Source organism: Erythrolamprus reginae, chromosome Z, assembly GCF_031021105.1.
Source record: "Erythrolamprus reginae isolate rEryReg1 chromosome Z, rEryReg1.hap1, whole genome shotgun sequence".
In the NCBI taxonomy this organism is placed as follows: Eukaryota; Metazoa; Chordata; class Lepidosauria; order Squamata; family Dipsadidae; genus Erythrolamprus; species Erythrolamprus reginae.
Window position 1 is genome coordinate 13,190,865 of NC_091963.1, and position 15,728 is coordinate 13,206,592.

General features: G+C 38.2%; 1 protein-coding gene across 1 annotated transcript in view; it reads right to left on the reverse strand.

The window, feature by feature from the left end:
* PTPRN2 (protein tyrosine phosphatase receptor type N2) overlaps positions 1 to 15,728 on the reverse strand; it is a 797,416-nt gene that overhangs the window by 650,776 nt on the left and 130,912 nt on the right. Inside the window, exon 3 of the mRNA XM_070729468.1 lies at positions 1,952 to 2,065. Within this exon, the coding sequence (XP_070585569.1) occupies positions 1,952 to 2,065 (114 nt within the window). The remainder of the gene's footprint in view (positions 1 to 1,951; positions 2,066 to 15,728) is intronic.

A 15,728-nucleotide genomic window follows, 5' to 3' on the forward strand; every position in this document is an offset into this window, starting at 1 on the left:
CAGGGGGGGAGGGGGGCTACAATATCATTAGGAAATGTTATGATTTAAATCTTAAGTTAAGCCTTGGGAGGGCCATGCTCTGTGGCCACGTGGGGTATTTAAAAGGGGATTGTGGTGAAGAAAATGTTAACAACCACTATGTTATAAGGTTGAGACCAGCAAAGGAATAGTTTCCCTCTTCCTTGGCTTAAGGATGCATAGAATTCCTGGAAGAAGGCAATAAACACGAGACCGCCTCCTGCCGCACGAATCCCAGCGACCGATTAGGTCCCACAGAGTGGGCCTTCTCCGGGTCCCGTCAACTAAGCAATGTCGGTTGGCAGGCCCCAGGGGAAGAGCCTTCTCTGTGGCGGCACCGGCCCTCTGGAACCAACTCCCCCCGGAGATTAGAACTGCCCCTACTCTTCCTGCCTTCCGTAAACTTCTTAAAACCCACCTTTGCCGTCAGGCATGGGGGAATTGAAACATCCCCCCCCCCTGGGCACGTTGAATTTATATATGGTATGCTTGTGTGTGAGTCTGTTAGTTTGTGGGGGTTTTTAAATCTTTAAAATTTTAAATTGTTGATTACTTATGATTTGTCTTTTTACATGTTGTGAGCCGCCCCGAGTCTTCGGAGAGGGGCGGCATACAAATCCAAGTAATAAAAAATAAATAAAATAAAAATAAAAAATAAAAACACAGGTAATCATTATCTTTGTTGTAAGCCGCCCTGAGTTCAGGAAAAGGGCGGCATAGAAATCAAATAAATGAATGAATGAATGAATGAATGAATGAATGAAAGATAGATAGATAGATAGATAGATAAATAGGTAGGTAGATAGATAGATAGATAGATAGATAGATAGATAGATAGATAGATAGATAGATAGATAAATACATGAGGAAGAATGCCTTTCTGACAGTTTTACTTTTAATCAAGATAGATCACAGATGTCAAACTCACGGCGGCACATTGCCGTCAAATGACCTTTCATGAGGTTTTTCCCCTTCATGGAGCTGGGATGGGTGTGGCCTATGAGTGATGCATCTGGCCCGTGAGCCGCCAGTTTGACACCCCAGACTTAGATCATCCCCTTCCTTATTCCTACAAATTGTTGTGGTTAGTTCTGGCCCAGCTCCTGCCCCAAGGACTGGGGAGACATCCACATGCCACAGGCCTGTTTTGCTCCCGGTGGAATCTGCTGATGAAGGTTCCTCTGACCAAGAAGACATGAGTGACAGGATGGAGGAGAGTGTGGCAGACAGCTCAGAAGGAGATCAATTATCTAGCTCCTCCTTGGATTCGGAACAAGAGTTAATGATACAGCCACGCATGCGGAGAGCGATGCATAGGCAACAACAACTGAGAGATTATTATCAAAGAAAATGAGGCCACCTGTGGTTGGGTGGGGCTGTGGTAATTAGTGAGGCTGCTATAAATAGCAGCATGTGGGTTTGGCCATTGTGGAGGATTATCTGAGCGTTGTGTTTCGTGCCTGCCTTGCTGACTTTGACCTTGCTGTGCTGAAGTGTGTGAAGAAGGACTGTGAATTACCTCACAGCTGCAAGCTAAGTATCACAGAACTGATAAGGGACTTGTACAAATTACCAGTTTGTTTGGAGACGAGTGCTCTTTGCTATACAAAAAGAGTGCTTAGTTTATTTGAATTTTCGGTATAAAGAACATTGTTTTGAATTTGCAAACATGTGTGTGTCTGAAATTTGTATCTGTGAATTTTCGGGAGGATTCTACCAGAGAGCTCGACAGAACAATAAATGATAATGTAAAATAAAGATGCTGAATGTTAAACCACTAACTTAGAATTTTTTAAAGATTTTTTTTTAATACTCTGAGACAAATATTCTGCAATGTACCTCTGTGCAGCTTTTTTAAAAAAAAAATTTAAATTTTTTTTAATTCTTTTTTTAAAATATATATATATTCTGAGCCAAATATTCTGCAGCATACCTCTGTGCAGCAGTTTCTCCAAGACGATTCTCAAACGATGAAGTGTTGATGGTGAAATTTCATACTTGTTTATCTCTATCACTGGAACTCGCTGACATTCCCCAAATACTCCATCTGGAGAAGAAAAGGAGAAAATAATGTTATTCGATGTTACTTCTATTACATCAAGAAATTTGTATTATCCTTTTATAATGTTTTCCACTTTCATGAAATGAAAAATAAACTGCGGGCATTTCTGTTATCACCCTTCCATTCCTTTTTATCCATGTTCCCACCCTAAGCAATGCCAAAGCAAAAAAAAATAATATTCCTTGTGAAAACCAAAATTCAAAGGAAATACTGATGTTTGTTCTCAGAAGTAGTAATCTTTCTCTTCCCCCATCCTTCCTTCCCTCCCTCCTTCCCCCCCTCTCCCCCCTCCCCCCCAAAAAAAAATTCTGGAGTGGTAAATGAATGTTGAATCAATAATAGGCAGGCAAAGCTAGCTTAATGTAGTGCTGTCTAATGAATGCAATAAAAGGGAGCTGCTCACACAACAATGAGATATTAATGAAACCTAATTTATTTAGCTCCATTCCATTTGCCTAAAATGACAGACTCTTCTCATCAAACCCTTTTCATATCACACCTTCTAATTAATTTAGGTCCTAATTAGTCTTTATTTAGAGAATTGTTCATTTCAAGACAAGCTTCCTATGTGAGGCGCAAATAGGCAGAGGGGAGTTCAAACATAAAATTACCTTTCTCCCTTCCATACAAAAAAAACTAATTTAGAGCCTAGGTGTTTATAATACCTTCTGACCATCTGCAGCCCTAGGCTCTAAAAAAAAGGAAGGAGAGATGCATTTATTGTTGTTCTCTCCTTCTTTGTGATCCAAAGAAAACCACTGAAATGCAACAAGTTTAATTAGCATGCTGTTCTTTGTAGAGCGTGTTTTAATTTAGTAATTACTGCAGATATTGCATTTATAATCAAAAGGGACAGTTAAATTTGACTAGCAGAACCTAATATTAAAAATTAATTTACAAGTGTCTTTTTCTGTGGGATTTCAACCAACCAATGAAACAATTTTGTAAAAAAAAATAAAATTCGCAATGCAAGCAATACATCTGTAATTTATAAAGTGCAGAAATTATTACATTGACACAGTCCTATATTATAAAGCATATGGTTTATATCAGGGTAATTTTGCATTTTAAGACTGGAATAAATTATTAACCTAATATTGTTGGGAAGCAAATTTAAATAAAGAAATCATAAACTTTCACACCATGTTTCCAAAACAAAATGTCAGCAGAATTAGCCCCCAGTTTATCTGTTTTATCAAGGACAAAGGGATTTCTGACAGTAAATCAAAAATCTTGCCATGCCATATATTTTGGATTAGGAAAATACTTCCTAGTAAGGAACCTTTCATTCCTTACAAGAACAAAATGACGTTTTCTTTATTTTTATTTCTTTCTTTATTATTTATTTGTCAAACAAGTATAGAATTATAGTTTATATTGACATAACATAAGTAGAACGTAGTAATAGAAAGGATAAAAAGACAGTAGGACAGGGACTGTAGGCACAATGGTGCTCCTATGCACGCCCCTTACAGACCTCTTAGAAAAGGGGAGAGGTCGACTGTAGATAAAGTAAGGTTGAGGATTTTGGGGTTAAGGGAAGAAATGACAGAGTCAGGTAGTGAATACCAGGCATTGGCCACTCTATTGCTGAAATCGTATTTTCTGCAGTCAGGTTTGGAGCAATTTACACTTGTATCTGTTACATGATCTTGTGTTGTTGTTAAAGGTGAAGTAGTCACTAATGTATGTATGATGTATGATTTTGTGAACAACAGCTAAATCAGTTTGGAGGCTATGTAGTTATAAATTTTCTAAAGGTAGTATTTGAAGTCTGGAGGAGTAAGATAATTTGTTATGTGAGGAGGAGTGGAGGACTCTTCTTGTGAAGAATTTCTGGACTCTTTCAATTGTATTAATGTCTGTTATGCAGTGTGGATTCCATACAGGCGAGCTGTATTCAAGAATTGGTCTGACAAATGTTTTGTATGCTCTGGTTAGTAAATCAGTGTTTCTAGAGAAGAAGCTACGTGAGATTAAATTTATAACTCTTAATGCTTTTTTGGCAATGCTGTTACAGTGGGCTCCAGCACCTAGGTCATTGGATATGGGTACTCCAAGGTCTTTGACTAAGTGAGGGTCATCTACGAGTTCAGTTTTTAATATTTCATACTACAGCATTAATTGTATATCAGTGATAACATAGAATATTCACCAAACTGCAACAATATGATACAAATACGTATGTTTGTTTCCACATCATTGAGCTGTATGCATTAGAATTTGTAAGTATTACTGTTGATTTTCCTTTATGTTCCTATATGTGAAGGAACATCTTTAAATTTTGTTATATTGTACTTCCCCCAAGAACTATCGCTTACTTTATAAATAAGAGATAACCCAATAACGCAGAGTTTTCCAAACTTGGCAGCTTTAAGATGTGGGGACTTCTTCAATAAAGCTAGCTGAGGAATTTAAGAAATTCAGCCACACATTTCTAACATTTCAACTTTAAAAAATACAGTACTGCCATAAATTATTATTGACTGCACTCACCTAATCCCACATAGCAAGAAAACAGTTCTATTAAAAGAGTATGTTTCCTGGTTTGAAGTGAGATTTACACTCTCACATAAACACTTCTTAAAGGAACTGTTCTCTCCATATAAAGCAAGATCACTCTATATTTCAGTATGTAGAATCATCTTTATTCCAAGACTTTTGGACTTCAAGTGGCCCACATTAATGGTTTTAGAGTCCACAGAGTGGGGGGCGGCATATAAGTCCAATTAATAAATAATAAATAAATAAATAAAAAGCTTTGAATACCTTCTAATGCATGGTTTGTTTGTGAAAGTGCCCATTTACCCAAGTTCACCGATCATGACTCCTTTGCATTATGTGCAAACCAAGTCATGATAATTAAAAAACAGGATTAGTATAATTCAGAAACCCAGTCATACAAAGCAATCCTGTTCAATTATAGGTTTAATTAGAATGTACTGCAGAGGGGGGGATTTCTTTGTCTTGTTTTTTGCAAATAGCTGCAAACTAATGTTCAGAGTTGCTTATTGAATATTTTAAACAGAGGCAACTTCTATATAAAATTATCTTTCAATTAATCTTTTATCAAAATGTTTTATCATTTTTCTTGCTTAATAATGGGCTGGGTTAGTATAATGTGTTATTTATTCTAAAACGTGCAAGGCTAGTTTATTATTTAGGATGCCAGGCAAACTCAGACATTTTTACCATTCAAGAAACAGTAATCCATGCTTCTATTAATCATGGGATGGAGGGAGGGAGCCACCACAGGCATTATTTGAATAACAAAAAGTGAAAAATTCTGTACTATACTTAAAGACATTAATTTAGAATTATCATATGTAGGCTGCAAAACAATGGTAACACCACTAGATGGCAGTAAAGCTCAGGAATTATCTAGAATTCTCTTTGCTGCCATCTGGATCTTTGTGGTCTGTTAGCCCTATTCCACATAGTATATTAGAGGTAGGCAATAGGCAGTGGTCATTGTGGTCATTAAGCAAATCATTGCAGTCATTAAGAGAATCCATAGTTATTAAGCAAATGCCATGGTTGTTAAGCAAACCAATAGTTCACTATGCACATAGTTTTACAAAAATGGAAGTGAGTGCCGATTTTCAGCAAAAGCATCATAAAATGTGGCCATGTGATTACAAGGTGCTGCAAATGCAGCCATACTGCCAAGCACCCAAAGTTCAGTCACATGACCACAGAATGGGCTTCACTATCAGAACAAATCAAGGCCAAAAGTCCCCTTTTTCAGGTTAGCCAAAGTTTTTAACATTTGCTAAGCGAACATTTGCAAGCCGAGTATTACCTGTATTATATGTAGTAATGAAGGAATGAGGCCTGCTCTGCGTATACAATACCAGGACCATAATTTCCTCTCAATCTGGAAACAAGTAATTTGGAATTACAGAGGAAAAGCTATGAGTTGCTAGCAAATCCCTCATAGCCAGTATTATCCTATGTGTACTTTAAATGTCCTGCCTATCAAAGACTACTTCAGCTTCAGCCACAACAACACAAAAGCACACAACAGATTCAAGCTTAATATTAACCGCTCCAAACTTGACTGTAAAAAATATGACTTTAGTAATCGAGTTGTTGAAGTGTGGAACTCTCTACCGGACTCTGTTGTGTCATCACCTAACCCCCAACACTTTACCCTTAGGAATCTCCAGATTCCTAAGAGGCCAGTAAGGGGCGTACATAAGCGTATTAGAGTGCCTTCCGTCCCCTGTCCTATATCCCATATATCTTCTCTACTATATCTCTATAAACTTCATTGTATATTATTGTGCATTGGGCAAAATAAGTAAATAAGTAAATAAGTAAATAAGTAAATAAGTAAATAAGTAAATAAGTAAATAAGTAAATAAGTAAATAAGTAAATAAGTAAATAAGTAAATAAACAAATAAACAAATAAACAAATAAACAAATAAACAAATAAATAAAACAAACAAACAAATAAATATTACAAATCTGTATTCTTAAATTTTATTTAACCATGTTTATCCAACCCAAAAAAGAATCTAATCAACAATCATTTGTTGGTAAATGTTGTATTTCGCTTAACTGCAATGTACTTCTAGTCCAGGGGTGAAACCCAGCAGGTTCTGACAGGTTCTGGAGCACCAGTAGCAGAAACTTTGAGTAGTTCATTGAACCGGTATGGAAATTTTGAGTAGTTCAGAGAACTGGCAAATACAACTATGGAGGAATGGAGATTTTACAGTATCTTTCTCCTGCCATGCCCACCATACAACATTTACCAAGCCACACTACACCCACCAAGCCATGCCCACAGAACCGGTAGTAAAAAAAAATTGGATCCCACCACTGTTATGATTTATTTACTTACTTACTTACTTACTTACTTACTTACTTACTTACTTACTTACTTACTTACTTACTTACTTACTGGATTTGTATGCCGCCCCTCTCCGTAGACTCGGGGCAGCTAACAACAGTGATAAAAAGCAGCATGTAACAATCCAATACTAAAACAACTAAAAAAACCTTTATTATAAAACCAAACATACATACAAACATACCATGCATAAATTGTAAAGGTCTAGGGGAAAAGAATATCTCAGTTCCCCCATGCCTGACGGCAGAGGTGGGTTTTAAGAAGCTTACGAAAGGCGAGGAGGGTGGGGGCAATTCTAATCTCTGGGGGGAATTGGTTCCAAAGGGCCGGGGCCACCACACAGAAGCTCTTCCCCTGGGTCCCGCCAAACGACATTGTTTAGTTGACAGGACCCGGAGAAGGCCCACTCTGTGGGACATAACTGGTCGCTGGGATTCGTGCAGTAGAAGGCGGTCCCTGAGATAATCCGGTCCGGTGCCATGAAGGGCTTTATATGATGCTTTATATGATGCTAGAAATAACTTATGGATCCATCTCCAGTCTTCTGTATTGTGCTTACAAGGGAAAAAAATAAAATTGTTTTTTTGCATTTGGGATGATTCATCCAATAATTGCTATTCAGATCCATTGAATATTGCAATTTTATTCCAATTAAGTGTTAAAGAGATAGTGTGGCTTTTGTATTGATGTTGAATTCTAATAAAAGGGAGATCTTTTTTCCTCTACTTCAGGTTTAACATTTTCTCAGCTAGATTATATTTTTATGGCACAAAATTGTTATAAACCATGATAAAGTAATATTATTTGGATATTTTGGTAATGCAATAAAGCACACAGTTTTTAATAGGCTACAGAAGCATTACTGAGGTGATTGATTAAAAGTACAGCTATTTTTATTAGTTTTCATCTATTCATTCATTTCTAGCTTTCCAGTTTCTATTGCAAAATAACTTTATTGAATTGGCACAACTATCCTTAAGCTACTTGAGTCTGAGATATTGTCTTAATAAGCATGTTGAATGAAAGTACTATATTTATATTGATTTTCACGGGTATATGTATGTAGATTGTTCTGAGTTCGGGTTTTACCCCGTGTAATATTTTGAGTGTCTATGCAACGTTTCGGTGAAATTACATTCACCATCATCAGGCTGAAGTTGTTAGCTTCGTGCTGCTTTGAATATAGTTTGTTTGCAACTGCCATTTGTTCCTTATAAATAGTGGTGGGGATGGAGATTTGGTTTAAATGTTGCAAATAGATTGGGTGGCGGTGTTTTAATGATTTGATTGGTTGGTGGAATCACATTTAGTTAAAAGATTGACATGGTGATGATTGTGATATGTTTTTTTGGTTAGGGCTGGCTCCCAAATTTCTTCTGACCAAAACCACTTGAAAACGGAATTGAACAAGCTCAAAGATGTATTAATTTCCAATGGATTTGAAAGAAAAACAATTACAAACCTAATAAAAAAAGAGACACCCTCCAAAAACCAAAACAAAGAACATGATAATAGCATCACCCTCCTCCCTTACATTAAAGACACCACAGTCAAAATTAGCAAAATTCTCCACAAACAATATCAAAACATCATTTGTCACTAATCAGAAAATATCCAACACAATAAGAAACCCAAAAGACAAAATCCAACTTGAAAACCAAGGAATCTATGAAATACCATGCAAAACATGTGCAGCCACATACATTGGACAAACTAATCGAAGAATAAACGCACGCATTGCAGAACATAAAAATGCAGTCAAAAGAAAAAACTTCCTCCCTTTTCCAGCACATTAAAAAAACAGGACATGAAATTGACTTCGAAAAAACTAAATTACTCTCCAAAACAGAACACGTATATAAAAGAATAATCATGGAAGCCATAAAAATAGAAAAACACCCCCTCAGTGTGAATAAACGTGATGACACTTCCCACCTACCAGACACTTCCCGCCTAACCAAAAAACATATCACAATCATCATCATGTTAATCTTTTAACTAAATGTGATTCCACCAACCAATCAAATCATTAAAACACAGCCACCCAATCTATTTGCAACATTGTGAGCCGCCCCGAGTCTGTGGAGAGGGGAGGCATACAAATCTAAATAAACATAAACATAAACATATAAACCAAATCTCAACCCCCACCGCTATTTATAAGGAACAAATGGCAGTTGCAAACAAACTATATTCAAAGCAGCACGAAGCTAACAACTTCAGCCTGATGATGGTGAATGTGATTTCACCGAAACGTTGCATAGACACTCAGAATATTACAATGGGTAAAACCCGAACTCAGAACAATCTACATGTGTGTGTGTGTGTGTGTGTGTGACATGTTTTGTGACATATATATATATATATATATATATATATATATATATATATTCGGTTTCTTCCCGTGTAGGTTTCAGAGATTTCTGGCGATGTTTCGACAAGGTCCCATTCGTCATCTTCAGGCTGGTGCTTTTGTCCTTGTTCTAGGGCGAACACCTAGAACAAGGACAGAAGCGCCAGCATGGGACCTCGTCGAAAGATCGCCAGAAATCTCTGAAACCTACACGGGAAGAAACCCAAATATGTCAAGACCTTCATACCTGTACCTGTGAAAATCTATGAAAACACACACACACACACACACACACATATATATATATATATATATATGCATGCATGCATGCATGCATGCATGCATGCATGTATGTATAGATGTATAAGACATACTCCCCTCCCCCTGAAAAAGAGGGTAAAAATGTATGTGCATCTTATACAGAAAATGTTGCCAATGCCCCACCCACCCACCATCCCCTTTCAGACCCTGCCTCCCAGCAATTTGCCTCCTTGCAGCAGACAGCAAACAGCCTGGTTAGTTTCAGCACAGCTCGATTTAGCACGAGTAGCTGATTGGTGGTTGAATCTGCTTCCTGGAATACCACCTATCAGCTGTTCCAGGTTGCTGGTATCGTCACTGTGCATCGCCACCCATCACTGCTGGCTCCTATCACCGCATCCCCACAACCATTTTCGGCCTCCAGACATCCCCGTTTTTCAGCCTCCACATTGCTCCATTTTTGGCGTGTTTCATCAGGCAGTGGGGATCACCATCGCCTATCCCTACTCATGGGGATAGGCAATGGCAATACCCACAGCCTGGAACAGCTGATAAGAAGTATCCCGGGAGGCAGATCCAACCACCAATCATCTGCTTGGGATAAATCAGGCTATGCTAAAACTGACTGCTGTTCATGGTTTGCTGCAAGGAGGCAAATAGCTGGGAGGCAGAGGAAGATTTCTTTTCTTGTTTTCCTCCCCAAAAGCTAGGTGTGTCTTACAGTCTGAAAAATATGGTGTTAATATCCCATCCTGAACCCTTATTCTGACAGACGTCAGAGCTTTGATATGATTGAGAAGCAACCACAAATCTGTTATGAAACGAAATGGCTTTTGGCTTGTAAGTAATAGAAGGGTGCCAGCCAGAATATTATCTTATGAAAATGAGCAGCCTTCCTGAAACAAAAACACCCATAGCAATATATTCTATTTTGGAACTAAAAGAAAATAATTTAAGCTTCAATGCAGTGAGTTGAATGGAAGCAGATATAGTTAAGGCAGTGCCTTAAAGCCTGCCCAGGCAGCCTGGCATCCTCTTCCCAGCTTGATTCACAATGGGAGTTATTGGTTCACATTTGAGGATAGAAAGACAGGCATCAGCCGAGCAGCAAAATGGAGGCAGGTTATCTATAGCAGCTAATCTCTTCAATCAACAGCTCCAAGCCCTGCTCAACAACCGTTGCCAAGTAACAGGCCAGGGTACTCTTATCAGCTTCCTAATGTTTCATTGACTATTCAGACAAGAATAGAAAGTGGTGACATGGAAGCTTATAAGCAGCACAAAATAAAACTGGCACATGATGGGCAGGAGAAGAAGAAAAATCCTTTAGCCTTCTCTTTATCTGGATTGTCAATGGATATTGCTTTTTTTTAAAAAAGAGTGCATTTTCTTCTCTCATTCTAAGCCACAAAAACAAACAGTCTGTGCCTGGATGAGGAGAGGGACATATATTTGCATAAATAAGATTCTTCTAGTTCTCCTTGGTGAACTGCTTATTCACCTCCAACAATTCCTTTTACAGAAGCTGTTTCTCGGGTTCTTATTTTGGACCCATCAGAGTATTTGTGTCTATTGTTTCCAAAAAGAGTAAATGCCAAATCAACAGTGTTCTGCTATATTTATCACTGATTCTATCACAGAATGGGTACACATTTTTCATCTGAGTTGTCACTTGACATTTTTTTTCTTTTTTTCTATTCTAACTAAGGCCAGGACTTTAAAAAAAAATATTCTCGGATACTTTTAATGAATCTTGAACGCGTTGCTTAAAATAAGAAGAGCCAGGTGGCGCAGCAGGTAGAGTGCTGTACTGCAGGCCACTGAAGCTGTAGATCTCTAGGTCAGCAGTTCAAATCTCATCACCAGCTCAAGGTTGACTCAAGGCTTTCCATCTTTCTAAGGTAGGTAAAATGAGGACCCGGATTGTGGGAGCAATATGCTGGCTCTGTTAAAAAGTGCTATTGCTAACATGTTGTAAGCCACCCTGAGTCTAAGGAGAAGGGCAGCATAAAAATCGAATAAATAAATAGATGGATGGATGGATGGATGGATGGATGGATGGATGGATGGATGGATAGATAGATAGATAGATAGATAGATAGATAGATAGATAGATAGATAGATAGATAGATAAAATACACTAGGTTGATGGAAGACTAGAAACTCAATGGTGATCATTTTCTTCTCAGAGAAATAAGTTTCTTAGCTCTGTATTTCTTTAATGCTACAAAACCTCACATTCGGATGCAGGTATTCTTCGGGTTACAAATGTTCACTTAGATAAAGTTCAAAGTTACGACATTCACACAAAAGTACTTATAACTCAGTCCCAAAGTTATATACAGTATGTTGCAGCACCACAATGGTTGTTTGCTCTTACAAACAACCGCTAAATGCTCCAACATGCTCCTTTGGTGCCACCCCTAAGAGCCCCATGCTGCTCACACACTTCTTCTGTGTAGCCTTGGGTGCTAGGACCCTTCTCCAGCCAGGCAGAGAAACAATGGGTCAGCCTCTCCTCTCCCCCCAACAAGCCCAAGCCTCTCTCACAAGCAGACACAGTGCCTCAGAACCCAAGCCCACCACTTGCTGGAACAGTGCCTCAGAGCTGGAGAGTTTGGTGCACTACCGCCCTGTGCCCTTCAAGGCAAATCTCACTCTCACCACTCCATTTTGGAGCACCTGAAGCAAGCAAAGGAATTGTGACAGAGAGGCTTTAAGGAGACAGCTCACTGGATAACGGAGCTGAGCTTTGAAAGGTAAGTCTCCACAGGTCCCATGTGAAGACCCTTCGGGCAACATAGTGCAGAAGGATGAGATATCTCAGTGGGTTGGAAAAGGCCTTGGATAATCAGAAACACTCAGCCCCCTCATTATCTTCCCTATACTGAGATATCTCATGTGCACTTAGTGACATACACATTAGATTAACAAATGAATTGGATAAAGCAGGAAGGGATTATGTTCATATAACATGACCAAATTAAGGAATCCTGGGGGGGTTACAAATGTAATTGACAAGATCTATTACATTCGTAACTCGAGGATTACCTGTACTTGTTATATAATAGTCCTCAATTTTTGTCTGGTCACTTGCAGAACATTTGAAGTTACAACAAACCCTCCCAAAAGTTACTTACAACCCATTTTCAAAATTAGGACAGTGTCCCCCTCTGTGGTCCTATCATCACATTTGGATGCTTGATAATGGGCTCATCTTTATAGCTGTTTGTAGCGTCCTGTGGTTATGTCACCACAATTTGTGATTATTTTTTGTAACCAGTTTCTGGTGTTTGCTTCAAGTTTTTAGTAGTAGATGCTTGGAACAAACTTCTAGAAGACGTGGTTGGTAAATCCACAGTAACTGAATTTAAACATGGCTGGGATAAACATATCCATCCTAAGATAAAATACAGGAAATCGTATAAGGGCAGACTAGATGGACCATGCGTTTTTTTTCTGCCGTCAATCTTCTATATTTCTATGTTTCTGGCAAAAAAAATGGGGAAAATGTCTTCACTTAACCACAGCTTTACTTATCAACCATATCAACCAAAAGTGTAAAAAAAAAAAATCAGATCTAGTCATGTGATGCTTCATTTTATGACTGTGATGACTTACAACTTTAATTCCAAGATCAATTACAATTGTAGGATTGACTATCTATCCATCCATCCATCCATCCATCCACCTACCTACCTACCTACCTACCTACCTACCTAGCAAGGCAGCTAGCTACCTATCTACCTATTTACCTACCTACATATCTATCTATTCATCTATCTATCCATACATGTGTGTGTGTGTGTGTGTTTGTGTGTGTGTGTGTGTGCATGCGCGCATGTCTATATATCAGTGTGCCAGCAAGAAAATTCTGGGAGTTGAATTCCACCCATCTGAAACTTGATAACATTGAAAAACACGTCTTACAAGCTGCCAAGGTTGAGAAACATTGAACTAAAGAAGGGTGTCAAACTCAAGGGCAGGGACCCATATCCAACCTTCAGGTTATTTAGATCTAGCCCATGAGGCCACCTTGGAAACAGCAAAGGACCAGCCTGAGGTGCTTCTGCCAGCGAAAACAGACTCCCAGACTCCATTTTTGGCAACTAAAAACAGCGGACGGGAGCCTGTTTTTGCTAGCAGAGCACAGGCACCCTTCACAGGAATGATGTTGAGATGACCATGCCTACCCCACCCCCTAAGGTCAAACACAACACTGATGTGGCCCTCAATGAAATCGAATTTGACACCCCTGAGCTAAATTATTCTGCCTTCTGAACTATTACAGTTATTTACCTAGAGTTCAAGTCATTTGGAGGAGAACCAATCAAATTACCCCAGCTGCATTTTGAAGCAAATTTATTTGGGATGTTTTATTTTATATACAAGGCTCCCATTAGCCAAAGATCTATTATCTGCCACAATTATCTCAATTCCCTTTATATTCACAGGTAAACCCACATCTAAACAAGCCAGCATAAGCAGCATTTTTCCGTAACCAAACATCTAATTATCTGAATGTTTTCGTTTTTCTGACCATTTGGGGAAAAAACAAGATTTAACTGAAGTACAAGTCAACAACTTGGAAATGAATCTTTACCAACATTCAACAGGCTTTTCCATAACCAAGTAAAACAGCTTAATACAAAACTATGTAGGTCTTGGGATTATCAGACACTATTAAGTTACCTTTTAAATATATGTATATAAACATACTAAAACACTTTACGTAAGGGTTAAGGTTAGGGAGTGTCTACATCTTTCAAATAATTTCTGCTACTTTTCGGGTCTGGTGTTTTAAAAGCTTCAGGATAATTTCTGCAAAACCAACATGGATCATCTTTAATTACTATGTTGCAACCACAGTTATTTAAAACCACAGTCTCAGAATAGTGGATGACAAACATTAATGAGCAGTAATGCACACATGGTATTCTAAATGAAAGGATAATGAAAGCAATTTATTTGAAAATTAAAATATGATTAAGAATGGCAGTCTGAACCAGAGCCCAGATGTGTGGAAAAAAGCAACTAGCATGCAACCAGACTCTCATTAATTTAAGGACCTTGTGAAATTGCTTTTCTTTCTCTGACAGTTTTTAATATACAGTAAGTTAGCTAACAGAAAGTATGTTTAGCCCAGTCACACTAAACGGAGGGATTTATAGATATTCAGAAATGTATACTCTCAATTCTATAGCTCAACTTATACTCAGCCATTCATAACACAGCATTCTTAAAAAGTATATTACTACACTATATAATTTTATCCATGAGATAAACCAGTAAAAGCCACCATCTTCATATTTAAATCAACATCCCTCTCCTGATTCTGCTCCATTCTATTTTAGGATCAGCTCTGATTCAGTCCCAGATCAGCTAATACAGTATAATGATATGATCTTAACAGTTTGATATCAAAACGTGTATGTTAGTATCTATTTGTATAGAAGTGCCGCTTGAGGGGGGAAAGATGATGTGCCACTATATTAGCTGCCACACTTTACAATAAATTATTATCATTACCTGAAGTCCCCTGATTTTTAAATAAACCTATAGCAATTGCCGCATTTTTCGGAGTATAAAACGCACCGGAGTATAAGATGCAACTTAGTTTTGGGGGAGGGAAATAGGGGAAAAATCTGCTTACCAAGTATTCATCTAGCTAGCATCCTTAGTCTGGTCAGCTTCAGCACATTATTTTATCCCCTGGTTTAAGGGCTTTATTCTGAGAGACTAAAAATGAAAGAACTTGCAAACCATTAAGAGCTGGGAACATCATTAATATCTGGAAAGAAACAGTCAGAGCAAATAGAGCAATGGAAAAAACCTGCAAAGACTTAGGGCTTGGAAAACATTTTTCAATCAAGGAGCTTGCAAGCCGGAAAGAGCTGGGGACATTGTTAGCACCTGGTTAGGGCTGGAAAGAAACATTTGGAGCAAACAGAGAATGAAAAAAAAAATCAAAGACAGGGTTTGGAAAACATTATTGGCAGAGAGTTTCCAAATGAAAGAGCTTGCAAGCCAGTAAGAGCTGGGAACATTGTTAGCACCTGGTTAGGGCTAGAAAAAAACTTACTTGGAGCAAGTTAGAGCAGTAAAAAAACCTGCAAAGACTTAGGGCTTGGAAAACATTCTTCACAGAGAGAAACAATGAAAGAGCCTGCAAGGT